At 53.4% G+C, this 22,068-nt stretch overlaps 1 protein-coding gene across 1 annotated transcript; it reads left to right on the forward strand.

The window, feature by feature from the left end:
• The first annotated feature begins 16,711 nt into the window (after positions 1-16,711).
• Positions 16,712-21,680, forward strand: LOC136486477 (ABC transporter G family member 25-like). Its single transcript, XM_066483380.1, has 3 exons — positions 16,712-16,995; positions 17,118-17,958; positions 20,574-21,680. The coding sequence occupies exons 1-3, from the start codon at positions 16,858-16,860 to the stop codon at positions 21,536-21,538; spliced, it is 1,944 nt and encodes a 647-aa protein (XP_066339477.1). The 5' UTR covers positions 16,712-16,857; the 3' UTR covers positions 21,539-21,680.
• Positions 21,681-22,068: the final 388 nt, after the last annotated feature.

Genomic DNA, 22,068 nt, shown 5'->3' on the forward strand with positions numbered 1-22,068 from the left:
GAGGTGGCACGTATACGTACACGCAGTACGTACGTACGTAGGTACAGCTTGTCGGCATGAAGCTAGCTAGGCTGGACACGTCGTCGCATGCATGCACGCAGATCCAAAGAAGGAGCTCTCTCTCTCTCGGCCGGGCGCAGGGTCGCCGGCAGGTTTCCTGGCGGGGCATCGTGGACGAGGACATATGGAAACGCGGGGGCCGGCCGGGGCCGCACCTTTGCCTGCCGCCGCCTTGGACGAGTGTGCTTTATTTGCCTCGTTGCCCGGGACTTGACCTGACGATGGAAACAAAGGAGTATTGGTACGTACGTGTAGGCATGCCTATCCATCGCTAGCTTGCTTGCGTTGGTAGCGAGCACACGTACGTACGCGTTCCCCAACTGTGCGGTCGACGGGCCTCATCTCATCTGCCGATGGAAACCTACACAGGCTAGAGGCTACACTGCGCCAACGTACGGTTACTACGAGAGCTTCAGTTGGATCAGCGGTCAACAGCACTGCAACAGCGCGATGATGACGTCCGCCTAGTTTGCAACCGCATCAGAATTCAGAGAAACCTACGTCGATCGTCAGCACGCAGTCAGGTACTGGATCCACGGACCACAGTCACTGTGTGTGTGTGGTTTGTTTCTGTGTAGTAGTAGGCAGTGACATGCATGCACCTTTAGCTTTGATTTTGATCGGCAAGTTGTCATGCAACTGCCGAGAAACCGGAAAGTATATTCAGCACTTGCTTAGCTCGTCCGCCAAAACTTCAAAGCTCTATCGCATCAAATATTTAGACACATATATAGAGTATTAAATATAGACTAAAAATAACTAAATAGATAGATTGCGATTACTCTACGAGACGAATCTTTTACGTATAATTAGTCCATGTATTGACAACAAAGTGCTACAGTACACATGTGCTAATGATAGATTACTTAGGCTTAATAAATTCGTCTCGCAGTTTACTGACAGATTCTGTAATTTATTTGTTTATTAGTATCCGAACACCGCATGCGACACCACATGCAACATCCGATATGACACCCCAAAACTTTGCACACTTTATCTAAACACCACCTCATTCATGTTTCAAAGGAGCTGTGTACTACAGGGTACAGCAAGCCAATAGATCTAGGCGCCCTTTAGAACCCAACAATTTCAGGGGAAATTTTATAGCAATCAGTTTATTTCTATAGGAAAAACATAAGAAACAAGAAAAATACCTTCAAAAACCAAAAAGGGCCTTAGATGGAGGAAAAGATCACTGGACATCGAAGGTTAGGACGTTTGCAGTTTTTTCTTTCTTTCTTTCTTCAGTTCTACAAGCAATATTATTTTGCTCAAGCTTAGCTGATAGAAAAAAAGTTTGATAAAACAATTTCTTCTTTTTTTTTCCTTTTTCCCTCTTTGTTGGCAAGCACAGCTAAGGCTCTTGGCTCTAATGTGCGCTAAGTATTGGAGCGTATGCTTTGTGTAGCTTTAGAGTTCTAGAGCTATTGAGCTATTCGAGTTATCAGGTCCTTGAGTGCTTGAATCGTCTAGCTTCTCTTTTTTTAGAGAGCCAGAGAGCTTTTTAGAAGAGTGCTCATCCCCTTTTAGAGTCGAAGGGGATGGCCTTACAAGTCAGAGAAAGAGAGAGAATGTATACATGTGCTACCTAGTCTTGTTGCCCACGCTGTCGGGTATGAGACGGTTGTCGGCGCCCATAATATTGTTTATGTCCAGATGCATGTGGCAGGCTCTACCGTGTTTGCCTGGTATGGCAAATGTCAGCGCCTATAATATTGTTTGTGTTCTGACACGCCCGGAAGGTTGTATAGTGCCCATCTGGCATGGCCTGGTGGCACCGTCCTGCAGGTGCGCAGGGTATGGCAGGGTACGGTCCTCGGTATTGCAGTTTGACTTGAATGACTTACCTTATCTGCTCTGCCTGATCCCCGGGCCCTTACTGAGCGGGCCTCCCGGTCGATCGTTCCCAGTCGGCCCCGACCGTGTCGGTCGAGGACGAGCCGCAAGCAGAGGTCCGGCGTATCCCCGGTCAAAAAAAGAGGTTAGAGTCGACCTTGGCTAGGCCTTCCGGTCGGGGACTGGATCGTTCTCTCGGTCTGTCATTATGTATCTGGGCTAGCCCGGGAGGCGCACGTTGTTGCTACGTCGTCTGCTGGGCCAATTTTTTATAGGGAAGCGGGTTCATTGGGGACCCCGGGTTTATGAACCCGACAGGAGCCCCCGAGCCCTTTTGGGACTTCTGTGAAGTCGTGAAGGGGTTGTTTACACTCGTTTCACGAGCGCACCCGGTGGGTGTAAGATCGTGGGTCGCCGTTGGACGAGACGGAGCGCAAACCTGAAGTGTCTTGCGCGTCCGAGGGGTCGGGCGAGACGGGACGCCAACCCAAGCGTCGGGCGTGGCTGAGGATGGAGCGCCAACCCAAGCGTCGGGTGCCAACCCAAGTGTCGGGCACGGCCGAGGGATCGGGCGAGATGGAGCGCCAACCCAAGTGTCGGGCGCGGCCGAGGGGTCAGGCGAGATGGCGTGCCAACCCAAGTGTCAGGCACCAACCCAAGTGTCAAGCGCGACCGAGGGGTCGGTCTAGTTTTGTGCGTTACCCCGCCCGTGGTTTCCGCAATCGGAGGGGTTGAGCTAATGTCGCTTGCCTCGATGGCTCGAGTGACGCGCTCGGTGAGCTTAATAACGGGTACATCCGAGTGGAATCCAGGTCCGTCGTTCATAACAGGGTCGGCATAGCCCTCATGTGGCATTCCACTGCTCCTTAACCCGCCTCCCGGCAGATGCCAAAGCTGTTTCGGAGACCGACTCAGGTGGCCCGCTGGCCTCCCCTCGATGGACATTCTGTGGGCATGGCTCGAGATTAGGATCGAATAAGAAGGTCGAGATGACCCAGTCCGCTTCTGAGCGGATCGAGCGAGGGCCGCTGGGGCTCATCTACGTTTTCTCACCTGGCTCTGTTTGACGCTAGGCGACCCTGAGCCCTTTGCAGGTTGGCCTTTGAACCATGGTCGGTTGTCGCTCATATCGAATGAGGCGACTACCGCTTCATGACGCAACACAAAGCGTTGTGATGCAACAACTGCATATGCAATGCTTGGATGTATGGGATGAATGTATGAATGCATGCATGAGAATGGATGAATGAATGATTATGCACTAGAAAACAAAAAAGGGGGTTTGGTAAGGTTACCTCGATGGCTCGAGTGATGGGTCTAGGGAGCTCCTATCAGATATGTCCGAATAGGATCCGTGTCTATCGTTCATGATGGGGTCGGCATAACCCGCATGAGGCATCCCGCTGCTCCTTACCTGTCTCTCGGTAGCCGCCCGAGCCGTCCGATCGACTCGGGTGACCCGTTGGCCTCTCCTCGATGGAGAATCCGTTGGTGGGCCCTTCCAAACCCTGCCTGGGATGGCGGAGGATCATTTGCGTGCGGTTGCACCTTATTTCCCGTGCCCGGGTTGCGGTAGTGGTGGACCCTGCCTAGGCCACGTCCCGCTAATTGGGCGACGTTTCATCGGGCTAGGCGCATCCCATCAGCCTGGGCCACGTCCTGCCGCATGCCTTTACGCATTAAATAGGGGGAAGGGAGAGGATTTTCCTCCCATTCTTTCGCCTTCCTTCAACCATTGTCGTTCCTCCTTCCTCCTTTTCGCCAAGTCTGTTCGTGTGCCACGGTGGTTTCTAGGAGAGAGGAGGGTAGAGCAAGGGAGAGGAGAACTCATAGATTCAATCATAAATCCGAGGCACAATGTTGAACTGGAGGCCTTCCAACGTGGATGAGGAGGTGCTGGCCGCCTTCGCAGAGAAGGGGTTGCTCCCATTGAAGGAGGTGGTGCATTGGAGGGCTCTTGCGCCGGGGGAAGTTGTTCCGCAACCCTGGGCCGACGAGGTCGTCTCCTTCCTCGCCTTCCATGAGCACGGGCTCAGGTATCCCGCACACTGGTTCCTACGTGGGCTCCTCAACGAGTGGGGCCTAGAGCTGCAGCACCTCAACCCGACTCGGGTACTACACATCATCGGCTTCATCACCGTCTGCGAGGCCTTCCTCGGGATGGAGCTGCACATGGACCTCTTCCGGTGGATCTTTAGTGGGCGAGCCCTGTCCGAGGGGAAGCCGCCCAGAATCGCGCTGGTTAGGGAATTTTCCCTGCAGAAGAAGCCGAAGCCGTCGGTCCCCTACCCTGCGTACTCCCCTATGACTCCAACGGGGGTGGCCCGATGAGTGGTTCTACATCAGGAACCCGACGGAAGCACCATTCCCGATTTTCACCAGAAAAAGGCCGGAGAGGAGGGAAAGCTAGTCATGGGGTCCCACCGGTCGGTAGAACAAGTTGGAGGTTATCGAGACGGAGCTTCAGAAGCTTGTGCAGCATGGCCTTGACAAGTTGTGGGTCTTCCATACCTTCTTCCACCATCGGGTTGCCCCATTGGCAGAAAGAACGCGGCCGATGTGGGAATACTCTAGCCCGATGGATCCCGACCACGCGTCGTCGAAGGAGTTGCCAAAGGATGAAGTCTGGAGTCGTCTCAATCGGGTGCTACAGTTGAGAGATAAAGACTCCCTCGAAGGGATGCCCGGTCCCCTTGATGCCGCGAAGCTGTCCAATTTGGTATGCCCCCCCTTTTTTAGGCCTTTTCCTTCTTGTTTGATGTTTTGATTGATTCCGAGTTGCCCGTTTTGAAGGGACTCATGGGCTATAAATCCCAGCTGCATCTTCTAAGAGGGCCAGAAGACGTGGCTCAGCAAGCTGCCCAAAGGGAGGTGGCGCGAGAAGAAGAAAGCCAAAAAGGCCAAAGGAGGTTCGATAAGGAGAAGGAGATCAACCGGCTAATCCAGGGGGCGAGAGCTGGAGTGACATGGAGGCGGAGCCCAAGTCAGAGGAGCCCACAGAGATGGGTGATGACACAAGTGCCTCGAAGAATGAAGGAGTCAGGGGCACTGTTGTGACCTCGGTGGAGCACCATCAGCCTGCGGCTGCATCAGTCGGCAGCGAGCATGATGTGGAGATGCATAGTGACGTTCCTAAGTTGAGGAAGCGCGTAGTGAGCGAAGATACAATCCTCGAACGAGAGGCAAAGTGGGCGCGGTCGTCGCGCCCTTCGGAGGTGTCGTCGACTTCGTGCCCCCCTGCTCCGAGTGTGACAGAGCACGCCGGTCGATCGGGGGGATGTGATCGTTCCCCTACATCTTCGGGGTCAGCACGTGTGTGCGACCCCCAATGGGGGGATGCCCCGCCAGTTGCTCTGATGGTTTCACCACGAGCTGGCAGTCATGGCCGTTCATGGGTTGATCAGGGACCGGTCGGGTCGACCCCTCCCTCGGCCGATGCGAGGGGCATGGGTTGCGATCCATGAGTGATCCTCGTCTGGTTGGCTCATCGTCAATCGGTCGGGGCTTCAGGGCTCTATCGCTTTCGTCTTGGTATGGATTCATGCTCCTTTTTGTTCTCATAGTTGAGTTTTTGAGTGTGACTAACCTATGCTTATTTGACAGTGGCCAGGGGCTGGCAGGACTGGGAATCTCCCTACCTCCCATGCGAGAAGAGTGGAGACCTAGCCTGTAGCAGGTCGCAGTGAGCGGCAGGGTAAGTAGGTTGGTAGTGGCATGACCTTCCCTACTGGGGGTTGCTTCTTCCCAGCCAGTCACCAGAACAGCAGCGGCGGCGACTGTGATGGCAGCGATCCCTGTGGTGATGGCGAAGGTCGAGTCGGAGGTGACTCTTGTGGTTCCTCCCCCAATAGTTGCGGAGGAGGAGAGGAGGGAAACCAGGCTCCCTGCCTCGCCCTGCGGAGGAGTGCATGGTTCGCCTGCCTGGCCAGAGCTAGAGGGGTCAGGAGGAACCGTGGCCAGGGCAGAGGTAGTGCATCTGCCGGCGAGCCTAGAGTCCTACTAGTGGACATCCCCTTCTCCAGTGGGAAAGACACTAGGTTGGAGCCACCGGCCATCCTACCATCCTAGGAGCTGGTGATGATCCGGTCGACGCATGATACTGCGATGGCTGGATCTTCTAGTGGGTCGGGGGTGACCCGTGAGCTGGTGTGACCTTGCCCCGGTGAGCCGGGAAAGGCCTGGTTCATCCTTCGTAATGAGGAGGAGGTGAAGCTCTAGCACCTGCTCGGGAAGAGAGGACTATCGATGGAGTCCGATCTCACCCTTACCAAGGCGAGGCTCAAGGAGGCCTTGGGGAGGGTTGAGCTTGTCCATCAGGACATGACAGTCAATCTGCCATGCGTTGTAGAGGTATGTTCTCTACGTTTTTGTTGTTGTCCTTGACTCCTTGGCCTTTCAATGGTTGTCTCAGCATGCCTGCTTCTTGTCTCACACGATCTGGAGATGATGTCGATCCATAAGTCCCGATTTCTTTGGGAGGAGCACGATCGGATGGAGCAAGAAGCAATGGTGTCATGGTGGGTTGATGAGCATAGGCACTAGCTAGAGTCCGCCCATCGTGAGTCCCAAGACCGGACGGCCGAGGCGACGGGACCACCAGGGTGGAGCTGCGTGCGGTCGAGCGGGCAACTGCTGCTGAGCGGGAACTTGACGCGGTGAAGGTCCACTTGGTGAAGACTGAGGCAGTGCTTCAGAAGTCCTCGGAGGCCCTGGAGGTGGAGTGGAAGGCCCGGTCAGACGTCGAACAAGAAGTGGTTGCGCTCCGGGGGTAGATGCTTGGGGTAGAGGAGTCGAACGCTCGACTGCTTGAGAGGGTGACCCAGCAAGAGGAAGGGCTCTCCATTCTTGAAAGCGCCCACCTTGGTATGTATCTGTTCTGCCCTCGGTTGATGCCTTGATTTTTGCTTTCCTTTGTTTCTGAATTTGTTGTCTTTTTCCAGAACTGGGTGGAAAGATCGGCTCTCTAGAACAAGAGCTAGAGACGGTCAAAGCGGCGATTAGTCAGGGCGCGGAGGTGCTAGTCCAGTCCCTTGAAGAGCGACGTGCTCTCGAGGGGGAGCTCGACCAGATTCACAACATCATACAGGTGGTTGTCTCCGAGGTGTTCGGGTCAGGACCGAGCACCAGTACGCCCATCGACCAGCTGGCAGAGGTCCCGAATGAAGTTCGAACACTCATCTCCAACGACATGTTCTACGGAACGATGGGGGTGCTGACCTTGGTGGGGACCCATCACCCCGATCTAGACTTTGCAGCCATCTACAGAGGATACGCTGATGGGTGGAGCGCAGGCGAAATCCATACGCTGGGGGAGAGTTTGGTGCCACATGCACAAATGGTTGCCGAGTTGGTCACTGTGCAGTGGGTGATGGAGGCTCACCGTTCATCCATGGCTGAAGACATGCACTGGGAAGATGTCGTCTAGCCTGTGGAGGGAGTGGAGACCGGGTCGGAGGTGAGCATTGTCCGGCCCACAACAGAGCCGAATGTCGTCCCGACCGGAAGCGAGCTTCCTTCGTCCTTGTCGACCGTACCGTCAGCCGATGCCGCCGGGAAGCCATAATAGAGTTTAGAGTAGAAATAGTCAGTTCATGTAAGAGATGAGTTCGTGGGGGAGCCCCCATGTGAACAGCTTTACATTCATGAATATTCTAAGTTCGTTTTGTGATGAAATCACTTGTGAGGGGAAGCTTGTCCCATCCGCCCTTGTTTTTACCCTAGCATAGCTTTGTTTTTTGTCCTTTCTTTTTTGCACCTGCCCGTTGACCCGTAGGCTGTAACCTTAAGAACTCGGGCGTGGCCCGTGAGGCTTAGCTGCTCTTAACCATAGGTCATGGCGGGGTGTGATCGGTCAGGAGGTTAAAACGCAAGTTACGTAGGGTAATTAAAGGAATGGAATGCCCTTTCGTTTGGGCGACGCCCTTTCGTTTGGGCAAAAAGTATTACTATATGAAAGTAAAAGAGGAGGGTGGTATCGCACCCCCATGGAGCCCCTGGGCGACCCAGGCCGAGAGTGCTTGGGCTGGAGTGCTGTAGGAGCAAACGTTGTATGCAAAGAGAATGGTAAGACCGAGTTTTAAGGGAAGAATGATGTAACTGTTCGATGTTCCATGTGTTGGCGAGAACGTTGTCGTTATCGTCCTTCAGTCAGTAAGCTCTCGGCCAGATCACCTCGGTCACCGTGTAGGGTCCTTCCCATGGTTGAGAGAGTTTATGTTTCTCTTTGGTTGACTGGGTCCTTCAGAGTACAAGGTCTCCGACCTCGAGGATCCTCCCCCTGATTTTTCTTTCATGGTACCTGTGGAGAGTTTGCTGGTAATGAGCGAAGCGGATGATAGTCGTCTCACAAGCCTCCTCGAGCAGGTCGACCGCATCCTACTGAGCCTCCGTGGCTCAGTCTTGGTCGAAGGCCTTTACTCTCGGGGCACCGTGATCGAGGTCGGAGGGCAACACTGCTTTGGCTCCATTTACGAGGAAGAAAGGGGTGAACCCTATGGATCGGTTTGGTGTCGTTCTTAGGCTCTAGAGGGTCGCTGGAACCTCTGCAACCCATCACCCGGCATACTTCTTGAGTCGGTCGAAGATGTGGGGCTAGAGTCCTTGGAGGACCATGCCATTGGCCCGCTTGACCTGACCGTTGGTATGTGGGTGCCCGACCGAGGCCCAATCGATCCTGATGTCGTATCCATCACAAAAGTCCAGGAACTTCTTCCTGATAAAGTTTGCTCCGTGGTCGGTGATGATACAGTTTGGAACACCAAACCAATAGATGATGTCGAGGAAGAACTTGACCGCCTCTTCTGAGCGGATATTGGTGATGGGCTTCGCCTCTATCCACTTGGTAAATTTTCTACCGCTACGAGCAGGTGAGTGAAGCCGCCCAGGGCCTTTTTGAGGGGTCCGACCATGTCGAGGCCATAGACCATGAATGGCTAGGTGATGGGGATAGTCTGAAGCTCCTGTGCCGGCAGATGAGTTTGTCGAGCATAGAACTGGCATCCTTCACACCTACGGACAACCTCCTCTGCATCTCGCAGTGCAGTGGGCCAGTAAAAACCTTGGTGAAAGGCTTTCCTGACCAACGACCTCGGGGCCGCGTGATGTCCGTAGATTCTGGCATGGACCTCGAGGAGGAGATGTTTCCCTTGGTCGGTCAGGATGCACTTCATGAGTACTCCTAGCGGACTTCGCTTGTAAAGTTCATCACCGATGGCGACGAATGTCTTGATGCATCGAGTGATTCATCATGCTTCAGTTCTTTTCGGTGGGAGAACCTCCTCAAGGAGGTAGGCGAGTAGTGGTGCTCTCTAGTCAACCTGATCGAGTGCCACCACGGCGATGTCGGTGGGCAACGTTGTCATGGAGGCGCCAAGGTCGGAGCCCCCGAGCACTTGGCTAGGGTCGGGGCAAGTCGGGAGGTCAGAGCCCCTGAGTGCCAGATTAGTGTCAGAGTGTGTCTAGATTGGATCCTCCAGAATGCGGGCAGACGGCTCGTGGAGATCATTGATGAAGACCCCATCTAGAGACGGAACCCGCCTGGCAGCCAATTTTGTGACAAAATCGGCGGGATCGTTGTCCTTTCGGGGGACATGATGCAGTTCGATCCCTTAGAACTTGTCCTCGATCTTGCGCACCTCCTAGTAGTATGCTGCCATGAGACGGCTCTTGCAGGAGGACTCCTTCATAACTTGGTCGATGTCCAACTCTGAGTCGCCGCGGACGTACGACCACATAGCGCCAAGCTCGACGATGATGCGCAGTCTGTTGATGAGGGCCTCGTACTCCGTGGAGTTGTTTGAGGCCGAAAAATGGAGATGGATCATGTAGCGGAGCCTGCTCCCATCCCGGGAGATCAAAACCACTCCAGCCCCCGAGCCGGGTGCCACAACTGACCCATCGAAGTACATTATCCAATACTCATGGGTGACGTCCGGGGTTAGGAGCCGGACTTCCATCCATTCGGTGATGAAGTCAGCGAGAGCCTGAGACTTGATAGCGGTGCGAGGGACATACCTGATGTCATGACCCATGAGCTCGAGAGCTCACTTGGAGATACGTCCCGTGGCATCGTAGTTGCGGATGATGTCTCCCAGCGGGTACGAGGTCATGGCCATGACCTCGTGGTCGGTGAAGTAGTGCAGGAGCTTTCGAGTCACCATTAGCATGGCGTATAGAAGCTTCTACACCTGGGGGTATCAAGGCTTGGCATTGGTGAGTACCTCACTGACGAAGTACACCGGTCGTTGAACCTTCAGGGGGCACCCCGACTCCTTCCTTTCGATGAGGTGGGCAGCGCTCACAACGTGGTTGTTTGCCATGATATAGAGGAGGAGGGCTTCTCCCCATTCAGGAGCGAGAGGACTAGAGACGACGTTAGTGATGCTTTGAGGCTTTCTAACGCATGTTGTTCCTCCTCTATCTAGACAAATATGTCTATCTTCTTGAGAAGTTTATAGAGAGGCATCCCCCATTCCCCTAGTTGGGAGATGAACCGGCTTAGGGTGGCCAAACAGTCGGTGAGCCTCTGTATGCCCTTGACGTTGCGTATAGGGCCCATGTTGGTGATGGCCATGGTTTTTTTCGGGGTTGGCTTCGATGCTACACTCAGACACGATGTATCCAAGGAGCTTCCCCTTCGGAACTCTGAAAACATATTTTTTAGGATTCAATTGGATATTGAACCTTTGGAGGTTTGTGAATGTTGCGGCCAAATTTGCTATCAGGTCGCTAGCTTGAGCCGTTTTCACCACTACGTCATCTACATAGACGGTGATTGTTGGTTTTGGCCACTCAACTTGGTCAGGCTGGTCGGGCGGGTTGATTTGGTCGACGAAGCATCGCTGCATGCACCGTTGATAGGTGGCTCCAGCGTTCTTTAGACCAAAAGACATGGTTACGTAGTAGTACGAACCATATGGGGTGATGAATGAAGTCATGACCTGGTCGGACTCTTTCATTGCGATCTGGTGGTAACCTGAGTAGGCATCCAGAAATGAGAGGATTTCGCATCCTGAGGTGGAGTCAACTATCTGGTCTATGTGTGGCAAAGGAAAATGGTCCTTTGGACATGCCTTGTTGAGGCCAGTATAATCAACACACATTCTCCATTTCCTAGTCTTCTTTTTCACAAGAATAGGATTAGCTAGCCAGTCGGAGTGGTATACATCTTCGATGAACCTGGCTGCTAGGAGTTTGGCGATCTCCTCGCCTATGGCCATGCGCCTCTCATCATCAAAGCAACGCAAGTGTTGCTTGGTGGGCTTCGAGCCCAGGACGAGGCATAATGCGTGCTCAGCGACCACCCTTGGTATGCCTAGTATGTCAGATGGTTTCCACATGAAGACATCGGGATTGGCTCATAGAAAGTCGGCGAGCTCGCTTTCCTATTTGAATAGGAGCTTGGTCCCAATCGGCACCGTCTTGGTCGGGTCAGCGGGGTCAGTCCCCACCACCTTGGTTTCCTCGGTCGGGTGGAAGGCACTTGAGGAGGTCAGCTCATTACAGTCTGGGACTACTGGAGTCGATGAATTCCTGAGCTCCGAGAGCTCGACGGAGTTGATGAAGGCCATGGCAAGCTCGTAATGCTCGCGGTCGCACGTGTAGGCATGCGAAAAGGTGCTACCCATGGTGATGATGCCATTTGGTCCTAGCATCTTCAACTTGAGGTAGGTGTAGTTGGGGATCATCATGAACTTGGTGTAGCATGACCGCCCCAAGATGGCGTGGTAGGACCTTGGAAAGTCCACCACCTCGAAGGTGAAGACCTCCGAGCAGAAGTTGGCTAGGTCACCAAATGTGACAGGCAGGTCGATCTGCCTAAGTGGGTAGGCCTACATCCCTGGGATCACACCGTGGAAGGGAGAGGTCACTAGGTGGAGCTCTAACTGAGGGATGCGCATGGCGTCGAGGGTGTCGACGTAGAGAATGTTGAGGCCGTTGCCTCCATCCATCAGCACCTTGGTGAGGCGCTTCTTGCGGACCATGGGGTCGATGACGAGCGGGTAGAGACCCGGTCGGGAGACATGGGAAGGATGGTCTCTCTGATCAAAAGTGATCGAGGAGTCCCACCAGCTAAGGAAAGAGGGGACGGCCGACTCGGCGGCACATGCCTCTCTGTAGCGTAACTTGTGCTGGCGCTTGGAGTGGATGGCGTCGGATCCCCCAAAGATCATGAGGCATTCCTCAGGGTTGGGGAAGCTGTCATCATCCTTGCCCATCGTGCCTCCTTTCTTGGCCGCCTCCTCCTTGCCCTTCCCTTCCTTTGGCTTGCCGGCCTATCACAGAAAGCGCTTGAGAAGCTCATAGTCCTTGTAGAGGTGCTTTGATGGGGTAGATGTGGTTGGTGCATGGACTCTCCATGAGCTTGTCGAAGTGGTCGGACTGGCCCTACTAGGGCTACTTGCCCGCACAATCGACTGCGGCGACCAAAGCTGGGTTGATCGGTCGGTGCCGATCCTTCTTGTTCTTCTTGCCCTTTTGCATGGAGGGGCCCTCGCCTGGGTCCTCACACTTGACCTTGCCCCTGTCCCGACCACCACTGAAGACCACCCCGACTGCCTCCTCACCGGAGGCATGGTTTGTGGTGATGTCGAGCAGGTCGCGAGTGGTACAGAGCTTCAGACAGTCGAGCTTGTGGATCAAGGACTCACAGGTTGTCCCAGAGAGGAACGCGCTGATGACTTCTGTGTCGACGACATCAGGAAGGGAGTTGCACCGCTTTGAGAACCTGCTGATGTAATCCTATAGGGACTCGTTAGGCTCCTACTGACAGCTTTTGAGGTCCTAGGAATTCCCAGAACGGATATATGTCCCCTAAAAATTTCTAACGAAGACCCTCTTGAGATCCTCCCAGTCGCGGATGCTGTCGGGCGGGAGGAATTTGAGCCATACTCGAACATGCTCCCCACGCGGATGGGGAGATACTGAATGATGAAGTGGTCATCATCCACTCCTCCGGCTCGGCAGGCAAGCCGAAAGTCTTCGAGCCATATACCGGGGTTTGTTTCCCCGGTGTATCTAGCGATGTTGGTGGGTGGTCGGAAGCACTATGGGAACGACGCTCTCTGGATGCGATGACCAAAGGCCTGTGGCCCTAGGCCATCTGAGCTGGGGATCCAGTCATTTGGTCGGCCACCATGCCTAGGACGCGTGTCCCTGCACTCCTCGATGGTCAGGTCGGGGCCCAAGCCGTCTGCTCTCGCCGCCACTTGATGGATGTCATCATCGTGCCAGGCATGGCATCGTTTGTTGATGATGCTACGAGCATCACGGTGTGGAGCGAGCGCCGGGTCGGGCTATGGTGCTGCCGCAGCCTCCTGCCCCACGCCTAGCATTGTAGTGGTGAGTGGATGGAGTGATTCGACAGGTGCGGCCCCATTCCCCCGGTGGGGCAAGAGGCCACGAGCCGGTGTCACAACGCGGAGCTCTCCGCCTATTAAACAGCGGCGGTTTCCACCAGCGCCAGAAGGTTTCGGTGGATTGCCTGTTCCTAGGGGTCAGTAGGCTCAGGAAGGCCACGCAGAAGCATCGCCACAGCAGCGATGTTCTGGCCAGCCTGAGCAAACTGTGGGGGATTGTTCCCTCTGTCCAGGATGTTACGCCGCTCGTCAGGTTACGCGCACATGGCGCAACGTACTATGCCGAGCGCGCTAGCGCAGGTGGTGGCTAACTCTGCCGCCTTTGTCGTAACTCCTCGTCGTGCTCCTACGCACGCGCGAGGGCCTTCGCACGAGGGTCCAGAGGGGTGTGAGTCTATAGAGATTCCGCTACCACCAGTGGTTATCCTAGGGCATCTACCATAGCGCACTCCCGGGACAGAGGTTGGCAAGGTGCCACGACGTCGCCAATGCTAGAGCCGTCGCTTTCGACAACGTCATCTACGAGGTCGTGAAAGGAGGCGGGAGCGTAGCCCACCATCCCCACAAATTCGGATGTGAGAGGTGGCGGCATCAGCATCCTTCGGAGCCCCCTCGTATATGCGTCCCCGAGGGACTCAAAGCCGTAGGGGAATCGGTCGCACGGCGGTCGTAGTGGGGACAACAGGGTCCCTCCGAAGAGTCGGCGGAAGGTGTTAAATAATGAGTAAAGAACAACATATATGTTACTCACCGTGGAGTTTGAGCCCAGCATGGGCTCAAGGTGAAGTGCGAGGGTTTCGACGTTGAGGTCGTCGGGTGGCCTGGGGCTGATGGAGGGCGCTCCTCCTCTAGTGGACGTCGGGACGAGCGCCTCCTCACGGAGGTGGAGTACGCTGAGCCGGTCATCATTGAAGTTCATACTCCCGAAGAGGAAGGTCTGGAGTGGCACGAAGATGGGAGGAACCCACATCCCAACAGGTGGGAGCGTGAGGAACTCTAGCAAGCCGAAGCGAATCGTATTGCTTGAGCCCGCCATTACGAAGATGGTGGAAAGGTGGGCCATCCGATGACCAAAAGGATGGCACCAACTGTCGGTGCGAAAAGTGATGAAAAAATAAATATTTGTAGTTTTGTCGTGCGTTGTGATCGGATGTGGCCTATCACTCAATGACACAGGATTTATACTGGTTTAGGCAACATGCCCAATGTCCAGTTTCAGTCGGTCGGTGACTTTATTCGTAAGCCCAGGTGCTCGAAGTTTGCTGTGGGGTTACAAACGAGTAGGAATAAGAAGGGGAGTGTTAAAGGCCCGATTGGACTCTGAACCGAAGGTCCGAGAGTAACGGGGGCTCTAACGTGTGCTAAGTATTAGAGCGTATGCTCTGTGTAGCTTTAGAGTTCTAGAGCTATTGAGCTATTCGAGTTCTCAGGTCCTCGAGTGCTCGAATCGTCTAGCTTCTCTTTTTTAAGGAGAGCCAGAGAGCTTTTTATGAGAGAGCTCATCCCCTTTTATTGTCGAAGGGGATGGCCTTACAGGTTAGAGAAAGAGAGAGAATGTATACGTGTGCTACCTAGTCTTGTTGCCCACGTTATCAGGTACAAGACGGTCACCGGCACCCATAATACTGTTTATGTCCAGATGCATGTGGCAGGCTTACCGTGTTCGCCGGGTATGGCAAACGTCGGCGCCTACAATACTATTTGTGTTCTGACATGCCTGGAAGGTTGCATAGTGCCCATCTGGCATGGCTTGGTGGCACCGTCCTGTAGGTGCCAGGGTATGGTAGGGTACGGTCATCGGTATTGCAGTTTGACTTGAGCGCCTTATCTTATCTGCTCCGCCTGATCCCCGGGCCCTCAACGAGCGGGCGTCCCCGGTCCGTCGTTCCCAATCGGAAAAGGAGGTTGGAGTCGGACTGTGTCCGCACCTTGGCCAGGCCTTCCGGTCGGGGACCGAATCGTTCTCTCGGCCTGTCATTATGTATCTGGGCCGGCCCGAGAGACGCGTGTTGTCGCTACGCTGTCTGCTGAGCCGAGTTTTTACAGAGAAGCGGGTCCATTGGGGACCCTGGGTTTATGTACCCGACACATTTAGTTTTTCAGAAAAAGAAAGAAAGAAAACACTAGGTGATATACATACCATAGGAAACAATAGGCATACGAGATGGCCCGGGGCTGGCAAGTCCCAATTCTATTCCCGCAGTTGTTCGCTGGTTCTCAATCCAGCGAAAGATCCGACCGAACGAGAGACTCTCCACCACATGCCTAAGCCACATGTTGCTCGTTGCCTCTTTCTCTTACACGCCTATGCTTCCGCTTTATCCTTTTCTATTTTCTCCTTTTTCCTTTACATTTTTATTTAGAGCATACTGGTCGGATTCGTTCTGTGGCATGGCTACACCTGCACGAACGTTTGTTTTTTTCTTCCTTTTTTGTTTTTTCTACCCGTTTTTGCCTTTTTTGTTACATATTTATGTTATACTAAATAGTTATTTATCGTACATAGTTTTACTTTTCTGGCTAATTTGTACATCTAAATTCTTGAATATAACTTATACGTCCAACTTTATATCTCATTTATTCATCAAGTTATATATCTAAGTGATACAAACAAGTTATTATAATATAAGTTATCAATGTTAACTTATACATATAAATTTGTTCATCTATAACTTATATTATACAAACAAGTTATTATAATATAAGTTGTCATGTTGACTTATACATATAAGTTTGTTAATCTAACTTATAAATTATACAAACAAGTTATTATAATATAAGTTATCATATGACTTGTACATCAAACTTATAAATCTAACTTTTTACATGTATGTTATATAACTTTGTCACGTAGTAAGTTATCTTATAAGTTATTTATATAATTTATCACATAGTAAGTTATACGTTTAAGTTACGCGTACGTCGAAATAGAAACTGAGCGTGTGCGTGAACAATTTTTTTTCTAAAAAGGAAAGTTGCAGGAGCTGTTAGATCGTTTGTTCAATTTGAATGAGCCGAACGTTCGAGTTTTAGTGGTGCTGCTGGCAAGTCCGGGGCCGGGAAGAAGCAGCCAGCGGGTGGTGCTACAGGTGGTGCACATGCCGCCCCACTACGCCGCCACAGTTTCGTGTGGCCTTCCTTCCCGTACGTGTAGCAATAGCAAACGTGTACACCTCTCTAGCTAGCTGCCCGTCCTCTTCCGCCGTTGCACTGCATCCATCCCGGACGGAACGACGACCGGTGTCACACATGGATGGACCTGGGTCCAAAAGTGGCTCCGTTCCGTTCCGTCCACCACAGGTGGGCCCGCCGCACCACTCTCGCCGCGCCCGCCCGGCGTCCCGCCACGTGCCCCCTCTCCCCCACTCGCCGTGACGTGGACCTCACCACCACCCGCCTGGCCGCGCCTCCCTAAGTCCATATAAACCCCGCCCCGCCTCGCCGTCCCCTTCCTCCTCATCACTCTGCTCTCTTCTCTGCTAGCTAGCTGCCCCGGCCTCCTCCTCACACTCCATCCATCGCCAGCGCGGCCAGCAGCAGCGCATGCCAGCCAGTCCCCATCCTGTGTTCTAGCTAGCTGCTGTTCGATACTAGCTGCTACGCAATGCCACCCCACGCCCACGAGGACGTGCACGGAAGCAGCGCCGGCCTCGCCATGACGACACCCCCTCCGGCCACGCCCACGGCGGCGTCCAAGATGGACTGCTTCTTGACCCCCGTCTGCACGCCGCTCAACCTCCAGGTACGCACCTAGGCGCCTGCCGGCGACACGTCCAGACGCGCGGCGGCGTTGTGTCGCGTGCCGCCGAGGAATTCAATTGAACCGAATCCTTACACACCCATGTCGCCGTCTCTTGTTTGCAGTTCATCGACGTGTCGTACCGCGTCAAGCAAACAGAGCGGCCGGCGTCGTCCTCCAAGGCAACACCCGGAGGCCGGATATCGGCTCACTCTGGCCCCGGCGCCGGTACCCCTGCGTCAGAGGAGCGGACGATCCTCAAGGGCATCACCGGCGAGGCGCGCCCCGGGGAGGTGCTAGCGGTGCTAGGCCCATCGGGGAGCGGCAAGTCGACGCTGCTCTCGATCCTCGGCGGCCGTCTTCCTGGCCGCCACTCCGGCACTGTCCTCGCCGGCGGCCGCCCGCCGTCCCGCTTCGTGCAACGCCGCACAGGGTTCGTGGCGCAGGACGACGTGCTGCACCCGCACCTGACGGTCCGCGAGACGCTCACCTTCTGCGCGAATCTGCGGCTCCCCCACTCCGCGCCCGCCGCCGCGAAGGCCTCCGCCGCCGAGGCCGTGATCGCGGAGCTCGGGCTGGGCGCGTGCGCCGACACCATCGTCGGGAACGCCTTCGTGCGGGGCGTGTCGGGCGGGGAGCGCAAGCGCGTCAGCATCGGGCACGAGCTGCTGGTGAACCCGAGCCTGCTGGTGCTGGACGAGCCCACGTCCGGGCTCGACTCCACCGCCGCGGCGAGGCTGGTGGCGACGCTGTCGGCGCTGGCGAGGAAGGGGCGGACGGTGGTCCTGTCCGTGCACCAGCCGTCGTCGCGGGTGTACAGCATGTTCGACTCCGTGCTGCTGCTCGCTGAGGGAAGCTGCCTTTACATTGGAGCTGGACGGGATGCCATGGACTACTTCGCGTCTGTTGGATTCGCGCCGGGGTTCCACGTCAACCCCGCCGACTTCATGCTCGACCTCGCAAATGGTGAGTCTTACGTACGCCTGCAGGCTACCTTAGCTTCCTTGTTGGCCGCAACAAAACTTTGTTGCCTTGCATGTCTATCTGTTGTTTCAGTTTCTATTCATTCCCAAAAAGACAAGTGAAAGAGCTATCCACCATACCTTCTTCATGATCCCTGATCCTGATCTACAACAGGAAAGGTAGGCACACACACATATATACATATATTTCTGTCTTAATTAATCAAAAAGATTATTAAGAGTTAAAACGCACATTTAGAGACATGAGAGAGGGTTACTAGATTGACCAAATCACTACAACAAAGCAAAGTGTGGCATGCAATTGAGTGATGGCACCAATGAATGGAAAGAGATATATATGGTCTTAAAATTGAGCAAGTGGCGTTGAAGTCAGAAGTAGTAGAGTATGTGTTGGTGTGTTCTTGCTCCCCTTCTTCTGCAATTGTGATGAGGATTAGATTCATCATCATGAGACCGGAGACAAGCAAAACACCTGGTGAGTGAGTGTGGAGTGCACCCAAGAAAGAGGAGACAGAGAGGGCATGAGTGAGAAGGGAAAAAGAGTGGAGAGGGTGAGTAGTGCCTGCCATGCATCGCTAGTGTTCTCTCGCTTTTTTTTTCGCAAAGCACTTTATGGTTGAAAAATCACACACCTAAGGGGCACCTGTCACTGATGGTGGTAATTAGGGCACTACCACTGTGGTCTCTGTGGCTGAACGTCATCATGATCCAACAGAAAGCTACATCCCAGCCCGGTCCTGAGCCTGCTAATGAGCCCGTGTTTAGTTAGTGGAAAGTTGGAAATTTGGCTACTGTAGCACTTTCATTTTTATTTGGCAATTAGTGTTCAATAATGGACTAATTAGGCTCAAAACGTTCGTCTCGCAATTTCCAATCAAACTGTATAATTAGTTTTTTTTCGTCTATATTTAATGCTCCATGCACGTATCGCAAGATTCGATGTGATCGGTACTGTAGCACTTTTTGAGAAAACTTTTCGCGAACTAAACAAGGACTGACATGATAGCGGGTGCGGGCTATGCTTACTACGTACTCTCTCTGTTATGAAAATTGCAAGTCATTTTGGCTTTTCTAGCTCGATGTATAGATTTTGCTACTTATTTAGATATTCATTATGTTTGATAAAAAAACAGAGTATATGTACTAAAAACGATAAAATTACTTATAATTTGGAACGAAAAAGGGAGTAATGCTGTTTCTCACAATCATGATAGGACTTGAACATCGTGATCCTTAGTACAAAGTTTCCGCGTTCCATGTCAAGACTCATATCCGCAAGGGACGTCTTGTAGTGGCTTCTCTGTGTGTTGATCACGCGGACTATCACCAAAGTTGAAAGCTCCCGTGTTCCATATAGAGCGAGACTTGTATTGGAAGGATGCGTCTTGTAGTGCCTTCTATGTGTGTGTGGATTATAGCACACGGACTATCACCACCAGGGGCATAGGCAACTCGTGAACATCGACAGGCACCACCATTTTATAGGTTTATTGAACAGGCGATTGATTGTTAGTTAGTACAAAAACTTTTACATACCGAGTTGAATACACAGACTGGTATATTTAACAGGCCATTTGGGCTTGCCCTTGGGTTTTTTCCATTCCCTAATGTGGATGGATCTCCGACACTCGTGGCAGCTTTTAGTTGGATCTGGTTCCTTTATTTGCCTCTTTTTTATTTTATACAATGCATGGTGGATGCACCATTAATTAATTAATTAATTAATTAACGAGCAAATGATATATGCTCGGTCATTAGGGAGTGATCTGAGATATATGCAGGCGAGGCGATGTGGATGGATGGATATGCATGTATGCATGGTTCCAAGCTAGTGCCCTGTCTCACTAGACTTGGAAATATATGCTGCCCCTGCTAGCTCGATCATGCCGGCTTTAGTAGACAGGAGGAATCATTTCTTGGTGCAAACTTGCCCTCTTTGGAGCTGATGAGGCCACTTTCTCTTCTCCCCGTTTTGGCTTGGGGGCACCTCACCTCTTTTTAATTCATACATTTGCTCAATGCACCAGCACATCGAACCAAAGCTTGTGTAGTTGTGTGCATCTATCGATCACACCCATCTATCCAAAGGCCTAGCCTTCGTGTCAGCACTCACCACAGCTAAGCTTGCACGATGCCAATTTTGCTGCCTTGTGGCTCTGCACGCGGCTTCTTGATGAACAGCCCGTTCGAAAATCGAACGGTCAGCGATAGACATGCATCCGAGACTGCTCTTTTTTTTTCTCTCTCTAAAACACATCTAGGATTTCAAAATCACATATTGGAGCAGTGAAAAATACCCCCCTCTCTTTTTTTCCTGAATTGGACGGTAGAGGATGCGCTGCGTGTACAATTGTATATACACATATATCAAAAGAAAAGAAAAGAAAAGGATAAATAAAGGACTAAGGGAATGTGTAACATCACATTATCTCGGTACTCCAAGAAAGCGAGCATCACAAATTCTCGGGAGCACTAGCTAGTTCCTGTTCTTGATTCATTTTATATTGTAGGAGTGTATTAGCTATCATCTCATTGATAATGATCTTACCCATTATATATCTGACTGTTTTATATTTTCCTAATAATTATTTTAAACAGGTTTTGCTCAAGCAGACTACAATGTCACAGCAGAAGGCGGCAACAACGTGAAGCAGTCGCTGATCTCCTCCTACAACAAGGTGCTGGCCCCAAGGGTGAAGGCATCCATCAACGCCGGCGCCGCTGCAGAGCACGTACAAAACGGCGCCGGCGAATCGCTGCCGCCGATGGAGAGCTGCAGCGGGTCCGGCACGAGCTGGTGCAACCAGTTCACGATCCTGCTCCGGCGCAGCCTCAAGGAGCGTCGGCACGAGACGTTCACGTCGCTGCGCATCTTCCAGATCATGGCCCCCGCGCTGGTCGCGGGCGCCATGTGGTGGCGGTCCACGCCGCTGGCGGTGCAGGACCGGCTGGGCCTGCTCTTCTTCGTCTCCATCTTCTGGGGTGTCTTCGCCTCCTTCAACGCCGTGTTCGCGTTCCCGCAGGAGCGGCCGGTCCTCGCCCGCGAGCGCGCGTCGGGGATGTACGCGCTCTCCTCCTACTTCATGTCGCGCATGGCGGGGGACCTGCCCATGGAGCTCGCCCTGCCCACGGCGTTCACCGTCGTGGTGTACCTCATGGCCGCGCTCAACCCTTCCCCCGCCGCGTTCGCGCTCACGCTGGCCGTGATACTGGGCTATGTGCTCGTCGCCGAGGGCCTGGGACTCGCCGTGGGCGCTGTCATGATGGACGCCAAGCGCGCGTCCACGCTGGTGACGGTGGTCATGCTGGCGTACCTCCTCACCGGCGGGTTCTACGTCCACAACGTGCCGGGGTTCATGGTGTGGGCCAAGTACACGTCCTTCACCTACTACTGCTACCGCCTGCTCATCGCCGTGCAGTACGGCGGGCACCTCAAGCGCCTGCTCCCGCCCGAGGCCGTCGACGGCGAGGCCGGGCCGGGTGCATGCGTCGCCGCGCTCGTTGCCATGTTCTTCGGCTATCGGCTGCTGGCGTACCTCGCGCTGTGCCGCGTCAGGAAGTGATAGATCGATCTGATGATCTGACCCCGGCATCAGCTGCTGCTGTAGGTAGCTTGCTAGGGACGTGTCCATTAACTATTCCGGCTGGCCGGCCGTCAAACGCTCCGGCCGCCGCGCGCGGCCAAACCGACCGGGATCCGTGGCTCCGGAGGGCCGGCGGGCGTCGAAGGAGATGACTTGACCAAATGACGCGGTTGTTGTTGGCGTCGCCGGGGATCGACGAGGAGGTCGTCTTCTTCGTTCTCCCGCGATTTGTTTTTTTATTTTTCCCTTTCTCTCTTACCTACAAGTTTGGTGGTCAACAATGTACCATCGATCGAGAATCGAGATGCCTTGTTTGCATGTGTATTATATATTGATCAATCAGCGAGTGTAAGCTCAAGCTGTGAGAGCTGATTTATTTGGGCTTCTTGATCTGGCGATGATGAATTGATAATGGGTTTGATTTAAAGTTTTAAAATTGAAGTGAATGTACATGCATAACGATTACAATTTACAAGATTGACAGCGACCGATTCCGGCGTGAAACCAAA

The sequence above is a fragment of the Miscanthus floridulus genome, chromosome 10, assembly GCF_019320115.1.
Source record: "Miscanthus floridulus cultivar M001 chromosome 10, ASM1932011v1, whole genome shotgun sequence".
Lineage (NCBI taxonomy): Eukaryota > Viridiplantae > Streptophyta > Magnoliopsida > Poales > Poaceae > Miscanthus > Miscanthus floridulus.

Excerpts from the sequence above, each read along its gene's own strand:
- LOC136486477 (XM_066483380.1), top strand. The coding sequence starts at position 16,858 with ATGCCACCCCACGCCCACGAGGACGTGCACGGAAGCAGCGCCGGCCTC. Across the intron at positions 16,996-17,117 it reads GCACGCCGCTCAACCTCCAG|TTCATCGACGTGTCGTACCG; the intron begins GTACGCACCTAG and ends TCTTGTTTGCAG. Across the intron at positions 17,959-20,573 it reads CATGCTCGACCTCGCAAATG|GTTTTGCTCAAGCAGACTAC; the intron begins GTGAGTCTTACG and ends TATTTTAAACAG.